General features: G+C 40.2%; 2 protein-coding genes across 7 annotated transcripts in view; one reads left to right on the forward strand and one right to left on the reverse strand.

Annotated features, from left to right (window-relative positions):
* The window catches only part of tacc1 (transforming, acidic coiled-coil containing protein 1), a 40,022-nt gene extending 19,001 nt beyond the window's left edge, over positions 1 to 21,021 (reverse strand). Inside the window, exon 1 of one of the 2 annotated variants that reach the window (XM_033626105.2) lies at positions 20,829 to 21,021. Coding sequence is in view for 1 of the 2 variants with exons in the window: in XM_033626104.2 (XP_033481995.1) it covers positions 11,482 to 11,552 (71 nt within the window). In the remaining variant the exon portion in view is untranslated. Of the gene's footprint in view, positions 1 to 11,481; positions 11,686 to 20,828 lie in introns of those variants that run through there. The other variant, XM_033626104.2, reaches the window with a different exon arrangement.
* Positions 3,318 to 10,994, forward strand: aggf1 (angiogenic factor with G patch and FHA domains 1). Of its 5 annotated transcripts, none has more exons than XM_033626108.2 (16): positions 3,318 to 3,385; positions 3,471 to 3,532; positions 3,800 to 3,993; positions 5,232 to 5,331; positions 5,421 to 5,650; positions 6,177 to 6,308; positions 6,430 to 6,630; positions 7,831 to 8,278; positions 8,437 to 8,545; positions 8,820 to 8,871; positions 8,964 to 9,065; positions 9,156 to 9,321; positions 9,490 to 9,569; positions 9,662 to 9,789; positions 9,875 to 9,974; positions 10,076 to 10,994. In XM_033626108.2, the coding sequence occupies exons 3-16, from the start codon at positions 3,808 to 3,810 to the stop codon at positions 10,325 to 10,327; spliced, it is 2,286 nt and encodes a 761-aa protein (XP_033481999.2). In that variant the 5' UTR covers positions 3,318 to 3,385; positions 3,471 to 3,532; positions 3,800 to 3,807; the 3' UTR covers positions 10,328 to 10,994. The 5 variants fall into 5 exon arrangements, with proteins under 5 accessions (XP_033481999.2, XP_033482001.2, XP_078023163.1 ...); XM_033626110.2 differs by having other exon boundaries at positions 3,324 to 3,385; positions 3,765 to 3,993; XM_078167024.1 differs by having other exon boundaries at positions 3,332 to 3,376.
* Positions 21,022 to 23,056: the final 2,035 nt, after the last annotated feature.

Genomic DNA, 23,056 nt, shown 5'->3' on the forward strand with positions numbered 1-23,056 from the left:
AGTACCCATACATCAAATATTTTACCTCAGTTTCACTGTGAGCTGTCAAATCACAGACTCAGTGTGTTGCGGCAACATCTAGTGGTTTAAGTGCAAAGTGACATTTGAACAGTGCACCTCAGATGAAAAAAACATTGGTGAAAATGCTGTTTACATATCTGATAGCAATAAACATCATCAGTTCGAATACTTAGTTGACAAAGTTCATACGCAAACCTAAAATTAATATATGGCATCTATTATGTGGTACACCTTTATACAGCTCAAATTTCCCTCATAATTCAAGATGCTAACTGTTGCACACCAATAAACTGTATGAACGTGCACTGCGATGACATGTATAGTTTATGAGTTATATAAAGCACAATGCAAGTACACAGAGGCTCATTCATTTCAGCATTCACACTTCATTCATAATGTTCATTAGTGCACATAAGTCGTTCATGATGGCATGTCAAGGCCATGAGTTATAAAATGTATAAAAGACTTTGGAGTAGAGCTGCTACAGTTAATGGATTGGTTGTCAACTATCAAATTAATCGCCAAGTTATTTCTGGAAATTGATTAATCAGTTTGAGTAATTTTAAAACAAACAAACGAAGTCAAAATTCTCTGATTCCAGGTCCTTAAATGTGAATATCTGGTTTCTTAACAGCTTTTTGACAGTAAATTGAGTATCTTTGGGTTGTGGACAAAACAAGACATTTGAGGACATCATGTTGGACTTTGAGAAACACTGATCAACATTTTTCACCATTTTCTGACTTCAACAAATTGATTAATCTAGAAAAAAATCAACACAATTGATTGACAATGAAAATAACTGTTAGCTACAGCCCTCCTTTGGAGCCCATTTCACTTGCAATGTATTTAAGCTACAACTCAGCCTCTACATACAGCACAAACTTAATTTAAATCTCAATTTTATTTTTTATTTAATTTGCACTGTCACGCTATGTCCACCATAAACAAGCAATTGGGCTAATGCCCTAATGTCTTTTCAGGCCATGATACGCAGTGTGTCATTAATTTAGGAATATGCAACATGTAAGCACTAAATGGTCCCATTCAAGACCATCCTTGAAACTCATTGAATGTTATTCAATTTTGGGCTGTGGTGTTGCATATTCCCAAACAACTCTCCATTTTAATTAACACAACCTATTTGACCCACTGGAAGCCTGAAGCTTTCGAGACTTCTGGAGTACTGGGGCCCTGGCTTTTTCTTTACTGGTAATCAGACTCTCTTCCATTTACTCACCTTGAATTTGGAATTAGCAATCATTATACTACACTAAAATATATTCTTGCAAATTCACTGACAGATCTGACAAAAACACAATTTGATTGTTTTTCAGGGCTATAACTACATAACTAAAACAACTTTGTATTGTTACTATGAGAACAGTTAAAAGGGTGATTTGCCAATTCAAACACAAAATAAAAGTGTAAGAAGAGATATTTTGAGGAATAACATACATCCCCAGTGCTTTGAACAATGTCAGTTGTTAGCTGTTAGCTTAGACTAACCTAGCTAAATGGTTAATTTTGGTGCAGGAGCCGTGCTAGTCTGTTAAAAACAATTTTCCCCTTCTTCCACAACTTGACAGTGCCCTGTCACTCACTGCTTACAGGAGCTAATGATGCAAAGCTATTTCCACTATGTATAGTTAGCAGATGATCTCACAGGGTTGAGCCCTTTGACAGATAAATGTAAATCTTGCGAAACATAAATAAACTACTTTGAGTACAAATGAATCAAGCTTGGGAACCCCTGAACATCATAAGCAACAACTACTAATTCAATTTAAAGTTATCTTTATTAATTGCAGTTTTAGTTGTGATGCACTATGTGTGTTAAGTCCTGCATGTCACTGCTCTCCCTCCTGGCATCTGTCACATCCCTGACATCAATCTTATGCAATGCTGCCCTCTGTTGGTAACATTCACGCTTCTGATCAGCATTCCTCATAGTAGCTGCAGCATAAAAAATTTAGTATGTGCAAAGTTTAGCATGTAAATGTATGCACTATTTTTCTTTTGCCCAAAGAGCAAATCAACAGCAAAAAATGTGTGATATATTCTGTTTTGGTTTGTCATGAAATGTTGATCTCTAATGGTGTTAATATCTTGCATATCAATTTTAAAAAACATAGTGGTGCCATTATCACTGAAGGACTTTGCATTTTTTTAACCTCTGTGCATGTCATCTTTGGTTCAAAGCAGTCAAATCACGTACATTCACACATGGGTAGGTCTTTTCCACAAACATGGCATTCATTTTATATTGTAAATTGTTTGTGGCATGTAAAATTGTCTCTGTATCCTGCCTAAAAAATATGTACGTTTAAAGTGCTATGCATGACTGTCTGCAATAAAATTTGGACACAGGCACCTGCTGGTAGATGGTCCCAAACACCAGGTTTTTGGTCAGATGGACCTGTACAGCTCCACCCATAAAATGTTTCAATTTGAAATTAATAACAAATAAAAAAAACATCATTTTAAAGCAGCAGGGATGTCTGTCAGATTCAAACATCATCAGAAAAGCAGCCAAACATGTTCTAACTGTGTTTGTTTGTTTTGCATCCTTCCTCCTTGCTTCCTCATCTCTCTCTTCAGTCATTTGATTCCATGTTAATATTCAAATAAGGTATTTTGCCAGACCTGCAGCTCTATGCAGAAGCACAAAAACCTGGTAGCTGCATCAAACTACAGTCCCCAGCAAACAAGCTCAAAGCAGCCAAAAGCAAGGTCATAAACACCAAATGGCAGATGGCACATATAACCCAGTGACTGCTCAAGAAAGTGTCACATTCGTGACACTGAAATGCCGCATGACAAAACCCTCTAAAATCTTTAACATTTTGAGGTCAAGGGCTATTTTTTTAAATGTCTAGAATGCTGTACTAAAACCAAGCTAACAGCATGCCAGTCCACTCCTTTGTATGTAACTTTAAAGTTAACATTTTAATTTTATTTAATTATTCAATTTAAATAGAGTGCAGCGGAGTGCATTTGTGAAAAGTGAGAGCAGATGGAGCACTGTGTGCTGTTTGCTTCACTTACCGGGCTCCGGAGTAAAGTATGTTGTAGTCAACCTCATCAAGCAGAGAAGTTAAAGAGCAGAGAAGTTGAGAACATGTTATTTGACAAAAGATAAGGTGAAAAATAAAATAAAAAGAACTGGATATACTAGTTTTTACTGGTACACCATGAATATCGTCGATGGGCGGCAGTAAAGTTCCTCGCATTCTAAATGTGTGAAAGAGGAGAAGAAGTCCGCCAACCCCGAAGAAGAAGTACTTCCGTTGTGACGTAGTCAATTATTAGTAAATGGCGGTTGCGAACAGGGTGGAGAGTAAACATTACAACGGTTATAACTGTAACTGTCTAATTATCATCAAAACATGTACTGGAGTGTGTCGGAAATACAGAGTAGTTACAAAATGTTTATTCTCAACTTTCAGGTCGGTTCATGTGTCGTGCTGACAGGAAATTCACTGCCAAAGAGACGAAAACGACGTAAACGGTAGGAGCTAATGTTAACATAGCCAGGTTAGCACAGATAGGGATAGCTGTCATTAACACACGTGTATACACATTTATTTAGCAAAAGTGCTGTGTTGAAAAATGTATAGTTACTTAGACTTTCAGTGCCAGCTGTGCTATCTGCTGCCTTTGTATAAAGAATTATCTTCGTCCTGAAACTGATAGCGTTAGAAGTGCTAACGTTAGCTTCTATGGCTGATATTTCCAAGCAGATGTAAGTTACAAGCTTGACTGTTGCTGTCTCCAGTTGAACTAATGGAGAACGAAGATGAAGAAAAGGACTCGAAGTCTGAAGAAGCAGAGCTCCGCCTGAAAGTAGAGTCTTTGAAGCAGGATCTCCATGAGTGCAGAACAGAGCTGGCCAAGTTGCAGAAACAGCTGAGCCAGTCCGAAAGACTTCAGAGGAGCACAGAGAGCTACAACGAAGACCTGAGGAAACAGGTCAGTGCATAATAACACTGACCATTATCACCTTAGCACAGGTGGTCTTTATTTTAGACGAGGTAGTCTGCATCTAATGAATTGATTATTTGCACCAAACAAGATTTGAAAATAGAGCCAGTTTCACTTGATGGCCACACTTAAAATATCTCTGTAAGGTTTTTGTATATTTTAAGGAGTATTTTATCAAGAGATGCTCACAGCCACTCTATCTTCACAGGAAACATAGTGGCCTCAGCAGATTTTAGACCTAGTGTACAAAACTATGATTGAGAAGATTTAAAGGGATAGTTCGGGATTTTTGAAGTTGGGCTGTATGAGGTTCTTATTTATAGTCAGAGTATTACATACAGTAGATCATGTTCAGCAAGCCCCCAGTTTGGGATAACATGCAGGAGACCCACCAGAGAAGCTTAACAATACATTGCTGTGGGTGAGGGTTGACATCAAAGTGTATTTTGGCCACCTTAAAAAAAAAAACAAAAAAACAATCAGTCTACGTGGGCACTATATTGAGGATTATTTCACCGCTTTACTTCCCCGTCAGATAGCCTTTTTATTTGGCACTACATTTTCTCAACTGCAAAACTTCTGTTTTACTGTGCTGCCACTGCTGCGTACTATAGAATGTATTGCTGAGATATCCTGGTGCCTGGTACGGTCAGCTAAATTATACATTTAAGAGAAAACTCATTAGAATTGGTTCAATGGTAGGTAAAATAGTTAGCATGCCACAAAGCCCTTGACTCCACTCTTTACAGAGAGGAGTAGGAAGAAAGCGTGGAGTACCCTAGCAGATAACTCCCATCCTCTCGGGAGCCAGTTTGAGCTCTTAAGCTCCTGAAGGTGCTATAGTGTCCCTCTGGCCATTAAAGACATATTTAAGAAGCCCCTCATCCCTACCATCAGCATTCTTAACTTAACAAAATGACTGATGAGTTAACCACAGACACTGACATGAGTCAGACTTTGTGTTTCTAATGATATTATCAATATGTTTGCTTCACTAACTGCTCCTCTGTTTGATTGTTATATTAGTCTCCTGTGTTTGTGCGCCAAAGACAAATTTCCACTCTGGTGGACAATAGGTGTATTCTGTCTGTTATAAAACACAGCAAAAAGCCCTGAATTAAAACAGTCTGAATTTGTAGATCATTGCAATCCTATTATCATGTTATTACAGTGGTTATTAAAAGGATGTCAGCCAGTTGAATTTATCTAAAAATATATTGTTTCAGGTTGACAAGCTGAGCGCAGAGATTCATGAGCGCAAGAAGAGAGAAAAAGACAAAGTCGACAGTGAAACTCAGACAGAAGAATATGTATGGACAGAAACTGGTGTGTTCATTTTATATTTACATGAAGTAAATTGATGATCATTTCAGTCAGTCAGAAGTGAGTAAACTGTTTTTAATTCGCCTTTCCAGATTATTACAACTACTACTATGGAGGCTACTCTCAGAACCCAGAAGGTTCAGAAACTCAGGAAGGCCTCAACACAGTAGCAGCAGTGGATGCAGCAGCAGTGGACACAGCAGCAGTGGATGCAGTTGATGGCAGTGAGGCAGCAGATGTTTCAACAACACCAAATGAAGCAGCAGCTGCTGATGCCAATTTTAACCCTAACCCTGATGACAGTGTTGCAGTTACGACCGAGGTTTGTTTAATTAAAAAGATAGATTAAAAGATTCAAAGTTTTCTTTTTACATAACAAAGATCTAAAACAATCATTATCAAATACAAAAATTAGGTGATGTTGATACGAATACATTAGATTAATTTATTAGGCAGCAGTAGCTCACTCTATAACAACTTGACTTGGGAACCAGAGGGTCACTGGTTTAAGTCTACGTAAGGACCAGGTGTGGAGTGTGGACTGGTACCTGGAGAGGTGCCAATTCATGCTCCTGGGCACTGTCCAGGTGCCCTTGAGCAAGGCACCGAACCTCCAATTGCTCGGGGCACCTGTCCACTGACAGCCCACTTGCTTTGACATCTCTCAATTTAATGCATGTGTATAGGCCCTGTTTGTGTATGTGTGTGTATATTTTGGGCCTGCGTATATGTAACATGTAAATAACAAGACTGAAAAAATTGACTTTCCCCTTAGGGATAAGTAATGTATGTCGTCTTCTTCTTAAATTGGAGTTTTTATGACCAATAAATGGTGCTGTCTCTTTCAGCAGGGCGATGCAGGATCCATAGCTGATATGTTGAGGGCCACTGCTGAAGAAGCTATGACACAGACTGGGTTTGTCTTTGATGAGACTACTGGGATGTACTATGACCACAGCACTGGCTTCTACTATGACTCGGTTTGTCAAACACCCTTTTCATTAACGTTATAGCAGAATTACTTTAGAAGCAATGCACTTTTCTTTCCTGATAGATTATGTACCAGTATTCTGATCTTATACATGTTTTTCTCTTTCACAGGCCAGTCAGTTGTACTATGATGCCAACACAGGCATTTACTACTACTATGATGCAGAGAGTGGGCGATACCAGTTTCATTCCAGGATTGAGGTTGTTGCTGCGCAAACTGCTGCAGAGCCTTGCCAAGACAAGAGCACTGGTGAAAAGAAGGGCAGAAAGTTAAAGAAAGGGTCTAAGAAAACCACCTGCCGGGATGATAAGGTATGTAACACCTGCACCTTTTTACTGATGCACTACATACATTATATAATTGGTGCATCAGTAAAAAGGTGCATCAATTATGCACTACATACATTATATAATTGGTGACTGACAGCTGACTTTTGACTTTGTAGTTCCCCTTAAAATCTGTTGTTTCAAATACTCGTGACTTAATTGGTTTCAGTTTTCAAATGCTTATTTTTTTTTCTTATTGTATAAATTTGAGGCTAGTCAACTAAAAAGATTATCCTCTGACCTAGGTGCAAGAGGTGACTAACTCATTGGCTAAAATGAAGATTTCTTCTTACCGGAATACTGCTCGCCACAGAGGTACATCTTTAATATCAACATGTAAAGCAGTTGAAAAGAATAGTTAAAAATGTTTTTAACATGGACTTTAATTCAATAGTTTTGCCATCCCAATAGGAGGAATACATACTGACAAATCATCCATATAGTTCCACTGAAGGTGTCAGGTTCTGTGATTCACACAAAGCAACATCTTTAAAGTATTTGAATGTGATGTGATGATACACACAGTCTTGTTAAAGGATGCTCCCAATGACTAATTTCCCTGCATGATCTTAATAAAATATTGGGCCTCCCTGATAGATGATAGTGTAGCCTTTCCATATCAAGTGTGCTAGTAAGTTCACCTAACCAGACACTTCATCTTTGTTTCCTCTGGGTATCTAAATAATAAGTTAAATCCACTAGTATTTCTGATAATAACTACTAAGGGTAGCAATGTTAAACCAACTAGTTGACTCACAGCACACATCGTTAGTCTTGTTTGGTTTATATAGCAAGCTTTAAAGTAAGCGATGACATTTTGACAAAATCAATAATGTGATGGCCAAACTAGGAAAGTAAAGCCCAAGTGAAAGCGAGTTGGAATTTGATTCATAAAGCATTCAGTCATTTCATATTGTAGGACATCACTCAGTCATTGTACAGTGTTATAGACCACAAATAACTCAAGGATTTGGCTGCCCGTGCTTATAAATCTGGGTGCAAAGTAATATTTAGATCACTTGAAGATTTCCCTGGGGGTCTGTAGTGAATTGTCTTTGAAGACTGAAACCATGTACAAAAACATTGCCAGACATGGTGTTGTTATGGGGTCTACAAAGCCAGCTTGCCTTCTGTCAGCAAACATCACTGGATACAGTTACATCAGTGTTTACTGTCTGATGACAGGAACTCTTAAATGAAGAGGTAAAGATGGAAGAAGAAGAAACTGAGTGGGTTGAACGGCAAACGACAAAGAGGACCCAAGAATCACGAAAACTGAAGCGAAGGTCTCGCAGTCCAGATGTGGCTCCACATAAAAAAGACTCTTCTAAATACAGAGAGGAGAGTGACAAGTCTTCGTCAAAGAGGAAGAAGCAGAAAAGCAGTTCACACGATGATGACGATAAGAGTAGGTCGAGAAAGAAGAAGAAAAAATTGAAGTCAAAAAAGCGAAAGAAGAAAAAGAGCCCGACTCGTAGCGAAGACTCTGAGGGGAACAGTGAACCAGAAGAGGGTGAAATCACAGAGTCGGAGAAAGAGGAGTGGGAGTCCACTCCTTCATTCTCATCATCTCCAAGCAGCTCCTCCTCCAAGGAAAGCCCAGAGTCAGAAATGGAGACTCAGAGTCATGAAGGTGAGAGTGAAAACAGGCTAAATTTAGAGCTTGTTCAGGGCACACCTCCTTCACAAGTAGTTGTTGGGCAAATTAGTGTAATCTGGTAGTAACTTTATGCTAGTTAGATCATCGCCTGTCATTTGTTCCTAACACTAGCTTTGTTATTTTTCTTGCAGCCAGAGACATTTGGCCGCCCTGTGTGAGAGTGACAGTGGTCAGGTCTCCAGTGCTGCAGGTGGGCACTCTGTTTATCATCACAGCTGACTCTCCAGCCACCATTGGAAGGTTTGTGCTATTTTCTCTCTTGTATGAGTTACATATCAGTAAAAGGTTTAAAGAGGTCATACAGAGTGAGTGCATATTGTTTTAGGTTGCCACAGGGGGAACTGTGTAGTGCTGAAGCCGCAGTACCAAAAAAACAGAATAACTTTGATTTAAATAAGAACTGAGAAATGACCCCCCTTTCAAGGCTGCAAGTAGTGTGTCATTTAGTGAAAATATGAGAAACTGACTTCTCGGTAAGTCATAAAGAAGACAATCTGCTGTCTTTGTGTTGCAGAGAGAAAGATATGGACCATGCCATCAGAATACCAGAAATGGGAGTCAGCAAGGTACCTGTCTCCACTTCTGTTTTTGTCCAGGTATTTTCTTAATTCATTTGCAAATTTGATGTCTCAAACTGTGAACTGTGTTGTCTTTCCAGTTCCATGCAGAGGTGTACTTTGACCAGGAGCAGCAGAGCTACATGCTGGTGGACCAGGGAAGCCAGAATGGAACGGTCATTAATGGCAACAGGATCTTGCAGGTTAACATTTTGTCTCAGTTTGTTGCCTCAAAATAAAGCAGTAAAACGTGAACACAGCAGTGATGTTATCAACGCATCTTTCCCCTGCAGCCCAAAACCAAGTGTGAGCCACATGCACTGATGCACGGGGATGAGGTGAAGATGGGAGAGACTGTGCTGTCCTTCCATATCCACACGGGGACTGACACCTGCGATGGCTGTGAGCCCGGTCAGGTGATGGCTCACCTCAGCAAGTACAGGAGAGAGGAGAACACAGGTGAGCCAGCTCAACGCGAACAGTTTATATTCGTGAAACAGCAGTGATATATTGAGTCTGTTGAGTCTTTAAGCCATTTCTCAAGTACGTACTAGTTGTGCTCGTTTACCATGTCATGAGAAGAAAATGATTTTAAAGTGAAAGATTCGGCTCTACTTTTCCCTAAAGGCCCCACTCTCACCAAAGAGGATAAAGAAGCACTGAGACAAAAGGAGCTGAAGCAGATGAAGGCCAAGTATGGCCTGCAGGTGAGTGTTAGGACTAGCAGCCGCCAGTGTAAGTTTTAAACCCTCTTCTTCTCTTTATGCAGCCAGTCATCTCTGTGCTTTTCTGTATACAGAGCAGTGAATACGAGGAGGCCAAAGCCCTGAGGAACCCCAAATACACGGACCGAGCAGAGTCTCGACGACAGACGGTTGGCAGCGAGGGTGTTTTCCAGCGAGATGATGCACCTGCTTCTGTTCATCAGTAAGCATATCGTCCTTAACTGTAACTGCTAAAGATGGAAAATAACGTATGACGTATGACGGATGTCTTATTTGTATTCTTAAAGGGAGATCAGTGAAGTCAATAAAGGACGGAAGATGCTGGAGAAGATGGGCTGGAAGAAAGGAGAAGGTCTGGGCAAAGGGGGGACTGGAATGAAAAACCCGGTAAGACAATCTGGTGTTCTGCTGGCAGATTCTATTTTGAATGAAAATGTATTGTGAAGCAACAAAATTACTCGATTTCCTTCTCATTCCTTTCTTTACAGATTGAACTGAAAATCAGAAATTCGCAGTCAGGTTTGGGGGCCGGCGCTGCCATGTCTCTAGATGCCGTCTCCATGACCAAATCAAGGTCCCATAAGAACTGGGAGAAAGCGCGTGAAAGATTTGCAGATTCGTGCCAGCCTGACATGCTGTCACCTAAAACACAGAACAAGTCACCCAAAGCCTGGGTCAAAGGGGAAGAGACTGAGACTACAAACACACCAGCAGGTGCTGATACAGACGGACAAAGTTAGGAATAACTGAGATACAGTATACTGTAGATTTAAATGCTCGGAGGTTTGATGCGTATGAGTTTCTCTACTTTCTGAGGAAATGTGATGCAGTGTCTCTAAATTACAGAAAGCAATAACACTATTTTCATCATAAGGAAGTGTTATAGTGTTATTTTACTCTCACGGCCCTCAGCATGAGGAAACATCGCTGAAGACTGCAGCAACCAACTGAATCTGAGCTGCTCTTGATAGAAAGAGAACAGAAGGGGACCGCAATCATGTCACACTGTCTGTCAACCAGTTGTCCAGTGCTGTGCATTAACAGAACCTGTAAATGTCAGTATCTGTGGTTTTAGAGTGTTTTTTCATCACCCACATCAGTGAACTGTGTGGAATGTTTACCCTCCAAAACACTCTGAGGAGCAGCAGTGTGTGCGTTTCACGGTCCAATGTGTCTGTAGTCCAACCTACAGGGAGCCGCCACTGTACCTCCCAGAACAAAGAGGACGTGAATCGCCTCAAGCAAATATTGACACGGCGAAGCTTTATTTCTCACAATGAGATCATGCTACGATGAGGTATCTCTGGATGTGTTTCGACAACTCTGTAACTGATCATGTTAAACCAGTCACAACTGCTCGGTGTGACAGCTAAAACAGAAATGTTGCACATAAAAATGTGAACTTGATCAACCTTTTACTTCTGTTTGATTCTTTACCTGTTGTTATTATTGTCATTAGTGTGTTTGCCCAGAAGCAAATGGGCACACACATGCACATACTTGTGTCAAAGCCAGTGAGCAAACACGTTTAACAGTCCATGTGTATGCAGTCTTTATCTGTGGGTTCACTTTGAGGGTGTGTGAATATTTGCATGTGTGTGCGAGTGTACGCTTGAACAGAGGCCACTGTCACACCAAATGGAAAAAGAATGCAAATCCAAGTATAAGTTTCACCGTAGTAAAATATAGTAGCATGTTTCATATTCTCAGTGCTACTGTATTACTTTAACTGCATACAACTTCACAAATAGTAACTAGTAATATGGGAGAGGTATAAAGCATCATTCATCACTGGTTCAGCTGTAGGGAATGCAAGTTTTAAAGCAGTGAATTCAGATGAAGCGACAGTCAATGTTTGCTGTAAAATAAGCATCAAACAGGTGATCTGACTCACGGGACGCTGTTGGAGTGACTCCTCAAGCTGGCTTGCTTGCTGCCTTTCCTCTGACTTACAGTGCCACCCATTTTGATCTTCCTTCTCGTCAGTCAATAGATAGACTTTGCCACCAGTGTGTTTCCCTTAGCTTGCAGTCATACTCCCCTAAACTCCTCTGAGACCGTATCAGTGGTGCAACGCTTGCAGGTTTCGTCTCTCTTGACAGGTGGGCCCACCCTCAATCTCCTCCCTCCACTTAACTCCACTGACGAAGTAAACATTCAGCAGCTGATACTGTAGTGTAATAAAACTGGGAGGGATCAGCTTGTGTCCTGTTAGCTGCTTGTACTGGGTAGAAAGTCTCAGCCATAAAAAGATGTGGTGAGTCATGAGATAAAGTGGGAATTCATTCCTCTGTGAGGATGTGGCTCAAGGCTTTTGAGAGATCTGGCTTGACCAGTTCCTGACACTGCGAGAGCATTCAGAGGAACACTGCACCACTGTTTCTTTCAAGTGCAGGCTCTTCATGATGTCATTTCGTCATAAGTTACACAAAGGGTGAAGTGATTTTAAGTAATTTAGGGCAAAATCAGCAGAATTTAGTTATTTTCATGGCCTTTTAAGTGAAAATCAACAGAATTTCTTCTGTTACTGCATCTTTTCAGCTGTCAGCTGAAAACTGGAGTGCTGACACAGGTTGTGAAATCTGTGCAACAAAGATAGTGCCACTGCAAATTAATCTTGCAGAGAGAATACACTTTCAATTGTATCACTGAGAGAAAATGTGACTATTCCTGAGGCAACTGTCGGGCAAGTGGGAACAAGTTCTCTTTTAGTTTGGAGGCGAAAGTGAATCAGCGTTATGTGACAGACTAGAAATAGGTTACAACTGTTCAATACTAGCTTCAGGCTGAATAGCAATAAAACATATGTAAAATATAACATAAAATAAACAACTGGGGGTTAAGAGAGGGGAAAATGCTTTTACTATTTCACCACATCTGTATTTTAGGACCCATAGTTTTAAAACTATTACTACTGTTTTTATAACCAACTGGAATTTTTACACAGTGGCTCAAACTTGCCACGGCAATGTCTGGCCCTCATAGTGACACCTTGTTTTCCATCCCTTCTAGCTTTGGGCTGCGAACAGGTCAGAGGTCAAGGAGCAAAGAAAGGTCATCCTCTTTTTTTCATACCACATGACACATATCACATAACATACATACATGCACTCCATCACACACACCTGAGAAAAAAAATCACTGTTGTGAGCTGCGTTTTAAAATAAGATCAAACAAAGGAGAGGGAGCGTCTCATGTCTGCAGATAACAGCGGTATGTTTTGACTGTGAATAGAGTGTTTCAGGTATTTAGATATTTACGTCCTCACTCGCAATCTTGATTGTTAAAATGAGTCAGAAGTTGTTAATGGAGGAAAAGCATTGTCTTGCTATAATTTGCACTTTCCATGTGAGGCTTAACATACAGTTCAAGATTCTTTACATTAAGCCTCAGGCCATTCTTAAAATGATAACGGTTATTATGATATGGTTACATTACACACTGTGTTGTGTCAGACTAATAAAATGCACTAAAAGAGAGAAGACATTTAAATAACTAAACTGAATTATATTAAATAATTAAATAAAGTAAATTTAATCAACTAAAATATATTTAATTAAAGAAAATTATATTAAATTACACAAAATGGACTGAATTAAAATAAATCTACTGAATTAAAGTTAACTAAAATAATTAAATTAAATCAGATAAAATCAGTCTTTATTTATGAAACAAAGTAAAATAGGTGGAACAGTGGTGCAGTGGTTAGCATTGTCACCTCACAGCAAGAGGGTTCCCAGTTTGAACCTGGGGTAGGGGAGCCCTTCTGTGCAGAGTTTGTTCTCCCCGTCTCAACGTGGGCTTTCTCTGGGTACTCCAGCTTCCTCCCACAGTCCAAAGACATGCAGGCTAGGTGAATATAGTAGTATGGGTGTGAATGGTTGTCTGTCTCTATGTGTCAGCCCTGTGATAGTCTGGTGACCTGTCCAGGGTGTACCTTGCTTCTCGCCCAGTGTCAGCAGGGATAGTCTCCAGCCCATCGTGACCCCATCACGATAAGCGGTTACAGAAAATAGATGGATGGACAAAGTAAAATATCAGCTTTTTTGTGTGAGAAAATGTTCCTACCTCATTCTCTGATTATGTAATTATACATTTAGCCATACTCTTCAGATAATCAATTTGTGGCAGTGAAACTTTATTCAGTTGGTGATTATTGGTCATTTAATATACACTTAATCAATTGTCAAATATGGTCTCTAAAATTCCTGTTTCTGAAGGAAGATTAACTCTTTGGTTGGGCGGCCCCAGAAGTAGACTTTGTTCTGTTTTAAGGTGTCACAAACCAGAAGTTTGAAACTACAGTGTGACTGAATCATTTCTCACCCCGCTCTGCCACCCTGTGGAGGCTGGGAAGGAAAAGTTGTCCAGACATGCAGATGCCATCAGTTGAAGCCTGACATCAACTGGTAGACAGTAAACACTACTACTAGAGTCTGTGTGCTGTAGACTTTGCCTGCTGTGTGTCACCGTGACCACACAGTAATAGTAAGAGAGCGACTCCTTCATCAACATCATTCATAGTTTCCCTGCGCAGGGCAGGATGTCATTCATTTCCATCATGGTCAAGGGTTGGGCTAGGCTCACTGAGGTCTGTAATTTAGGAAAATGCACGTCATAAATACAGTTCAGTTAGAGACGGTTTCACTTTTTAAAGACTTGAATTGCAGTTGCGTGTGTTCAGAGCCTGTCTGGTGTGTTGCGTTACTCGGTGCTGACCACAGCTTGTTGTACTTTGAACTGCCTGTCACAATGTGTTTATCAGAGCGAGTCAAACAGTTGTGTGGCAGAGTGAAGTTTTTGTGTTACATACAGTGTACACACAAACAGCCATGGGGTCATGTGAGCGATCACAGCCACTAAATGAAGACAATAGCTTTACAGACTCATGGGAGTCCTCTCTTTGTAGTCCACACCACTGCAGTGTGTCATGTGTCACTACTGCCAAAAGGTTTAAATGTGCTGCATGGATCAGGAGGTGAAACAGGAAATACAGTATACAGTGTGAAAAATCTGGATAAATGATATTCCAAATAAAGGACGACACATGCATGGTTTTGATTGTTAGGATGCCTCTGTGCTTTTGTTGCTATTGATGCAGTACAATACAAATACAAATTCCACCATGAGGAACGTTACATAACAATATGTGTTTCAGTTACACATGTTTCCAGTGGTGGAATGTTACTAAGTACATTTACTTTAAAGTACATGTACTTTACTTGAGTATTTCTATTAGCCCATATGATGCTTTCTCCTTCTGTTCCACTACATTTCAGAGGCAAATATTGTACTTTTACTCCACAGCATTTATTTCACAGCTTTAGTTACTTTGGAGATTTAGATTTTTAATACAAAATATAAATCAGATAATAAACTATGATATATACAGTACAGGCCAAAAGTTTGGACACACCTTCTCATTCAATGCGTTTTCTTTATTTTCATAACTATTTACATTGTAGATTCTCACTGAAGGCATCAAAACTATGAATGAACACATGTGGAGTTATGTACTTAACAAAAAAAGGTGAAATAACTGAAAACATGTTTTATATTCTAGTTTCTTCAAAATAGCCACCCTTTGCTCTGATTACTGCTTTGCACACTCTTGGCATTCTCTCCATGAGCTTCAAGAGGTAGTCACCTGAAATGGTTTTCCAACAGTCTTGAAGGAGTTCCCAGAGGTGTTTAGCACTTGTTGGCCCCTTTGCCTTCACTCTGCAGTCCAGCTCACCCCAAACCATCTCGACTGGGTTCAGGTCCGGTGACTGTGGAGGCCAGGTCATCTGCCGCAGCACTCCATCGCTCTCCTTCTTGGTCAAATAGCCCTTACACAGCCTGGAGGTGTATTTGGGGTCATTGTCCTGTTGAAAAATAAATGATCGTCCAACTAAACGCAAACCGGATGGGATGGCATGTCGCTGCAGGATGCTGTGGTAGCCATGCTGGTTCAGTGTGCCTTCAATTTTGAATAAATCCCCAACAGTGTCACCAGCAAAACACCCCCACACCATCACACCTCCTCCTCCATGCTTCACAGTGGGAACCAGGCATGTGGAATCCATCCGTTCACCTTTTCTGCGTCTCACAAAGACACGGTGGTTGGAACCAAAGATCTCAAATTTGGACTCATCAGACCAAAGCACAGATTTCCACTGGTCTAATGTCCATTCCTTGTGTTTCTTGGCCCAAACAAATCTCTTCTGCTTGTTGCCTCTCCTTAGCAGTGGTTTCCTAGCAGCTATTTGACCATGAAGGCCTGATTGGCGCAGTCTCCTCTTAACAGTTGTTCTAGAGATGGGTCTGCTGCTAGAACTCTGTGTGGCATTCATCTGGTCTCTGATCTGAGCTGCTGTTAACTTGCGATTTCTGAGGCTGGTGACTCGGATGAACTTATCCTCAGAAGCAGAGGTGACTCTTGGTCTTCCTTTCCTGGGTCGGTCCTCATGTGTGCCAGTTTCGTTGTAGTGCTTGATGGTTTTTGCGACTCCACTTGGGGACACATTTAAAGTTTTTGCAATTTTCCGGACTGACTGACCTTCATTTCTTAAAGTAATGATGGCCACTGGTTTTTCTTTAGTTAGCTGATTGGTTCTTGCCATAATATGAATTTTAACAGTTGTCCAATAGGGCTGTCGGCTGTGTATTAACCTGACGTCTGCACAACACAACTGATGGTCCCAACCCCATTGATAAAGCAAGAAATTCCACTAATTAACCCTGATAAGGCACACCTGTGAAGTGGAAACCATTTCAGGTGACTACCTCTTGAAGCTCATGGAGAGAATGCCAAGAGTGTGCAAAGCAGTAATCAGAGCAAAGGGTGGCTATTTTGAAGAAACTAGAATATAAAACATGTTTTCAGTTATTTCACCTTTTTTTGTTAAGTACATAACTCCACATGTGTTCATTCATAGTTTTGATGCCTTCAGTGAGAATCTACAATGTAAATAGTCATGAAAATAAAGAAAACGCATTGAATGAGAAGGTGTGTCCAAACTTTTGGCCTGTACTGTATATATTATAAATGATATAATGGATTAATTACCCAGCAGTACATAAAGTAGCCTAATTTAGCCGCACCTTTTCCAGCTGCAGCATCAACATGATGCACACATAAATGCATCACTAATTATGATAAAGTAATAAATTCTGATTGTGAAATGGGCCATTCTGTACAACGAGTAGGGGAGAGTGGGGTATGATGAGACAGTTTTTACTTGTGTTGACCTCTTTGCAAGAAAAAAAATTAGACAGAAATACAGTGAAAATATCTACCCATATTTTAAAATGTGTCCTATCAACTGAAATTATAAGAATGCATCTATGACAGAGGGCCCTGAAAATATGACTTCCGTTCCTAAGGTAAAGGTGATCCAAGTCAGTGGGTACGTTGAACCATCTCGAGGTTAACTGACCATCTAACTTTGTAAGCATAATTAAAAAAACAAAAAAACAATTGACCTTTCCTTTTCCAAATAGTCTTATTTCTTAAAGCTAACTTGAACCACATAAAACCAACCAAATAATGTTTAATATTCCAGATCTTTTAATGTGTGCCATTGGTGAAACAATCTTAAAAACATGCTAAATGATGGTAGTCATCGAGAATAAAAGGAAAGCTACTGTAGTTTTGATGGGCAAAAAAGTAAATTATTTAATTTAAAAAATCTTGACAAAATGATGTAAGAGTCACATATAAAAAATGAAATGTTTGGCAGAAAAAATTGACACGGATAGATTGTGGTGTGCCATGAACACCTATGAGAATATAATATAATTCATTCTATCAAGAAAGTGTTTTAAACTACACAAGATAAGTGAGCATTTGCTGACTCACTGAAACATGTTTCCTGCACACCCTACCTGCTAAAGCCCAGTTGTCTTTGACAGGAATGTTTGTTTCTGACATTGCAAATGCCAGTTCATGGCATTTCCTTGGACTAAGGCAAAGAAAAAAGTCAGCCTTTTTGATGAGGTCTGCAAACTCCTTCTCTGCAGCACCTGCTCTGTGAAGATCCACTTCCGCTGTCTCACTGTACCTCACTGTTTTTACTCCATTTACCTCCTTTTTAATGTACCTCTGCAGGGTTGACCTGTCAGTACTTTTGTCCTCTGTCACTGATGTGATATTCCAGCTTTGACATCAATGGCTGCTCTCTCCGTCTCTACAAGGGGTGTTGAGCCCCATTTGGTTCTTCTAATGTAGGTACTTGGCGTGATAGCTTTTCTACAATGTTTAACATATAATAAATCAAAGCAGCTGTGCAATACAATATTGAAATACCATTTTATACTTCAGCAACTGTATTTAACTTTAGTGCCTTAGCAAGACTAAGTTTTACCACTGGATTGATTTACTCCACAGCATTTGGCTCACTTTGCCCCATAGCTGCCATTTTGGAAAAAAATACCCAGTTTCGCAGTTCTTAGCTAATCTCTGGCTAAAAGATTCAAGTGGTTCTTTATGATGGCCAATCACCAACATGAATAATACACATCTATAGACCTGGATAAATTTGCTTTAACAAAACAGTCATTATACCTCACATGCTGAAATGTTTTTTCAACAAGCACAAAAAGGTTTTTTGTGTGTAAATTCCTACCTATAATAATCCCATGTGCATCTCTTCATCACAGCCAGATCATGGATGTATTAGGAGACCTGGATACAGCATTGGCAGCGGGGGTCCTTTCATTCCTATAAAAGTTGCTCAGGGGCGCATGAAGCCAAAATCGCGCAATGTCCATTTTAGGAAATTACCCAGATGATCAACGCTGCTTCTGCATTGTTCTGCTCATGGAGCAGGTTCACTAGAGACTTATGGCCATCCATTGTGGCCGAAAAGGCCGAGTTCCACCGGTCAAGTGGTTGTCTTCCTGTTTAGTGTTCCGCTAACTTGAATGGGAATAAAATAATTAAATTTTGTGGCTCTTCTAGACTTTCCAAATGTTACTGGATCAAATGGATTAAATCTTGATAGTAGGATGGGTCATTTCACTGGGGTTGTGACACTCAAAAAATGTATCCATTGATTTATAGATGTCTTTATCCGAGTGTAAGTCTCTGGAAAAAAGCCTTTTTGGGCCCAGTGGCTTCACGTGATGGACCTCAGAAATTGCAGTATCACTGTTTGGCCACTATGAAAACTGGCTTCAAAGTCCGGCACACCTCCTAGGGGCCTGAGCCAGAATTAAATGACGAGTGCTTCCTAAATTTATGGTTACATGACAACAAATGTGCACAGTAGCCTAGAAAAAGTGGTACAGTTTAACAACTGGCTCATTTTACCCCACTCTCCCCTACTTTTACTGTTCATACTTTAAAGGTCTAGTGTGTAGGATTTAGTGGCATCTAGTGGTGAGATTGCAGATTGCATCCAACTGAAACTTCTCCCACGTCCCAAGCGTGTAGGACAACTATGATGGCTGATAGATAAAACGTGAATACAGAGTTTGGTTTGTCCACTATGGGGTACTGTAGAACAACATGGTGGACTCTGTGGAAGAGGACCTGCTCGTATGTAGATTTAAATGGTAACTTAAATACAGTGATTCATATTTATACTTTAACTTGTAACAGAGGTTTTCGTTTTACACTGTACTATTGCTTTGGTAAAAGATCTGAGTACTTCTTCCACCACTGCTTGTCATTTCCTCCCAGCCAGACTCAACACACTTCCATTTCATTTTAGCCAGACCATGTCTGTCTGTCTGCCTGGGCCTGCAACTCTGTGTTATCGCAATCTCAGTCTGTGCCCGTGATCCCATTGAGAGGCATGAGACCAGAAGCGACACAAGTCTGAGAAACAGTCCTGTGTTGACTCAACTTCCCCCCACACTCCACTTCCGGCTCAGCCAGCCCTCCCAGCCACGTCCGTCCACACTGGTGCCTGAGCCTCTATAAATCAGAACAGAGCACACAGGCACAAAACACACACGATTGCACTATTTCAAACTTTGTTTGTGATTCTTGGAAGGCAGTCAAAAAAGATTTGAGCACAAAGAATGCACTTGTTGAGTGTGAATGCTCACGTGAGGAGAGGGGAAGTGAGGAAGTGGGGGGTTTAAATGCTTCCAAGAGTTCACAGGTCGTCCAGCATGATCTGTTTGGCTGAGAGGAAATTATCCTCATTCCAACTACATTCCAGCCTTAATATATTTTAATCATGAAGCCCCCTCTTTCAAAGTGGTCCTCTATATGTTAGAAAATTAGATTACACTGTTTAGAAAAAGAGGCCTCTTGACAAATAAAAATAAAGCTCATTATGTAATCCTAGTAAAGCTGTCATAAGGCTTCTGTTTGTGTATTTGAAGGGAATGTGACCCTTCCCATGTACGTCACACCATGTGTCTCAGTATAAATACCACATCCAGACCAAACTTCTTGTGCTCCAAACAGAATGGAAATTCCAACAAAACTATGGCTTCCTCCTGGCAAGTGACTCAGTCAGAGCTGCTGTTGAATGTCTTCCACCCTTGGCCTTTCCTGCTCGCAGCCCGGGTCCTCTGGGTGTGTCTCCCTGTGACCTCATCTTCTCAGAAAATCCTCTAGAAACCTCAGCTCACATGATGCAGCCTCCATGCAAGTTATCCATAACAACAAACCGGTCAGTTTATAGACTAAACATCTTACTTTGCTAATGACAACAACAGCACCGGTGGTTGTGCCGGTGCCTGTTCATTCAACCAGAGCATCATCCAGAGTGTGTTAATGTGTGTGTGTGTGTAGACGAGCATCCTGTTTACAGCCTGTTACTGTTGACAACTAAAACAAACCAAACTTTCAGTCTCAATCTCATTCTTCTTGCCAAAAGTTCTTTCCATTCAAATATTTATGACTCATTCTTCCTCCAGGATAAAACTCTTCCAGTAACCTGCCTGTGACTGTACGTCTCCACAAGAGCACACAAGCACTGAGCAGCTCCACACATCACACCCACCACAAACTGCTGGGTCGACTAGCAAGGGGAATTATAGATTTGTGAAAAGAGGCTTTGTGTTCATGCAAAAGACAATAGCTCCCACATGGCAGCAGGACTTTTAAACCAGACACAGCACATTCAGTGAGTCATCTGGCGTACTGTACAGAAAGTCAGCAGATCAATACCAGAAAACACACAGTGAACTAAAGCAAACACACATTGTACTCAGAGCACACAGTGGTACAAGTAACGGGGCACCTGACAGGCAGGAAGGCTGGCCGTCACACTTTGAGTTTCAGAGTGTAAATCATACCTCGGCTTCTCTGAGGGGACTGACGGACTGTGACGGATCTGCTGGGTGGTTTGCGTCCTTCACAACACAGTGGATGGAAAAGTCCTTGGTCAGTGACAGCGGTCCTTTAAGGGAGTCTGTGCTCTGACTGCTGTTGGAGTTGCCGCTCTCTGAGTGAAAATACTTGTTCTCTCTGCGTGGCGGGGCTTAGTCCATGTGGCTGGATGGGAAATGGGAAATGAACTTTCTGGGCAAAGAGCCAAGAGCAGAGTGGGTTTTAAAGACACAGCAGTTTCAGTGCTATATAAGGTTTAGTCATACTTTACTCTGTGTAAGGTCCAAGGAAAGACATTTTCAGCTGCTGTATTTATCAGCTCCATGCATACTGCTGAGTTCATTTCCACTGTTACTTATGCATAATTATTTTACTTATGCTTCAAGGAGCACTTAGCATTTGAATAGTCATATTATTTAAATTCAAACCAATATCACAGCTTCAAACTAATGATTTTAATGGCTGAAATCTACTTTAATCACAAAACCCACGCAAACACCTACAGAGTTTCCCTCTTCCAATGGTGGGAAGTAACTACAGTACAATTTTAAGGTGTGTCACAAACCGGCCTAAAGTCAGTGACAAAAACTGTGAATTACACATGAGATAAACTTAAAGGGTAACTTTGGTATTTTTCAACCTGGACCCTGTTTTTTTTAAACTGACCCAGTATTGAGCGGATGAGCAGCAGGCTGCACGAGTGAAACAGGCGGCAATATAATCACTTGGGGAACTGCACACCCTCAATGTACGTCCACTAAAAATGCTAATTCCCTTGTTTTTTTAGGTGTATGACAGCAGTATGGAAATGATTCTTAGAGATAGACCTCTGTGTTAAAGAGTAAGATCCTTTTTGTGTGACCGGAAACAGCACTGAAATTGCTATCGCTAAACCTACCAGACTTTTAGCATGTATAGAGGCAGCATATTTTCACATCTAATTAGATGCATACGAGTTTATTTCAACCAAACCAGAGTTGGTAATTGTTGGAACAGAGAAAAGACAAACCAAGATGGCTTTTGTGAGTTTTATTTTATTTCTGTGGACTTTTAATGAAGTGTGTTTTACGATGATAAAATGGCTGTTTATTTCAGTGGAGTCTGGTGGGTTTGGTGATGACGATTTCTAGGCTGTTTCTAGTTGAACAACAAGGATCTTTCTCTTAAAGAAAAAGGTTTGTCTCTGTTGGGACCCTTTCCATTATGTTGCCAGACACTTAGAATAACAATCTGAGCCTCTCAGTGGCAAAAACAAACACTTTTAATGGACGTATATCGACATTGCACAATTGCCCCAAGTGGTTACATTGCAGCCTGTTTTGCGACTGCCAGCTGTAGTGTTCTTAACACTGGACCAATTTCAAAAACCGTTGTTGCCATTAGTTACTTGGACACAAACACATGAGAAAATTGAAATATACTGAAGTTATCCTTTAAAACCAAATTAAGTTTATTGTGACAAAATAATCACAATACTTGCGTTAATCAGGCAGGTCAGCAATGAATGCAGTATTTACTTCACTTTATTATGATTATTTTTATTTGACCAAATTTCAACTTATTTTTTACTCTTATTTATTTACAATTATTATAAATTGTATTTTTTTTCCACTTAAAAATTGGATTTATATATCATATATATTTATATATCATGCTTATGTTATGGTATGGTCTTTGTCTTTTATCTTCATTATATGGTTAAGTGAGTTTGTATCATGGAGAACAAGGTACATGTGTATGAAATGATTCAATAAATAAAAAGTAGTTAAAAGAAGAATGCAGCATCTGGAGTGCAATGTGTGACTGATACAAACAAGACACAACATCTTAACAGAACCAGCTGGTGGAAGCCTGGGAGGAAGAGCGAGAGAATTTAGAGATGAAGGCACTTAAAATAGGCCTGGTTTACTCAGGTGCAGGCAGTTTCCTGCTGTCCGTCTCTGCCCACCAACTCCTGAGTCAGCCAGCCAAACCAACCAGCAACAGGCAGGGTGGAGGGACATCACAGGTAGGCCTACTTTACTTGCGTATTTCCATTTACAACTACTTTGTACTTTTACTCTACTACAATCCACAGGCAAATATTATAAGTTTTACTTTACTATATTTAGTTACTAGCTATTTTACTGCAAATTCAGATTATTACTACAAAATACACATTATCATAAGACAAGACTAACAAGCGACCAAGCAG

The sequence above is a fragment of the Epinephelus lanceolatus genome, chromosome 1, assembly GCF_041903045.1.
Source record: "Epinephelus lanceolatus isolate andai-2023 chromosome 1, ASM4190304v1, whole genome shotgun sequence".
Lineage (NCBI taxonomy): Eukaryota > Metazoa > Chordata > Actinopteri > Perciformes > Serranidae > Epinephelus > Epinephelus lanceolatus.

Bases quoted from the DNA above. Each gene is read 5' to 3' on its own strand.
- aggf1 (XM_033626108.2), top strand. From the start codon at position 3,808: ATGGAGAACGAAGATGAAGAAAAGGACTCGAAGTCTGAAGAAGCAGAG. The intron at 5,332-5,420 runs GTGTGTTCATTT...TCGCCTTTCCAG, and splicing joins ATATGTATGGACAGAAACTG to ATTATTACAACTACTACTAT. The intron at 9,570-9,661 runs GTGAGTGTTAGG...TTCTGTATACAG, and splicing joins AGGCCAAGTATGGCCTGCAG to AGCAGTGAATACGAGGAGGC.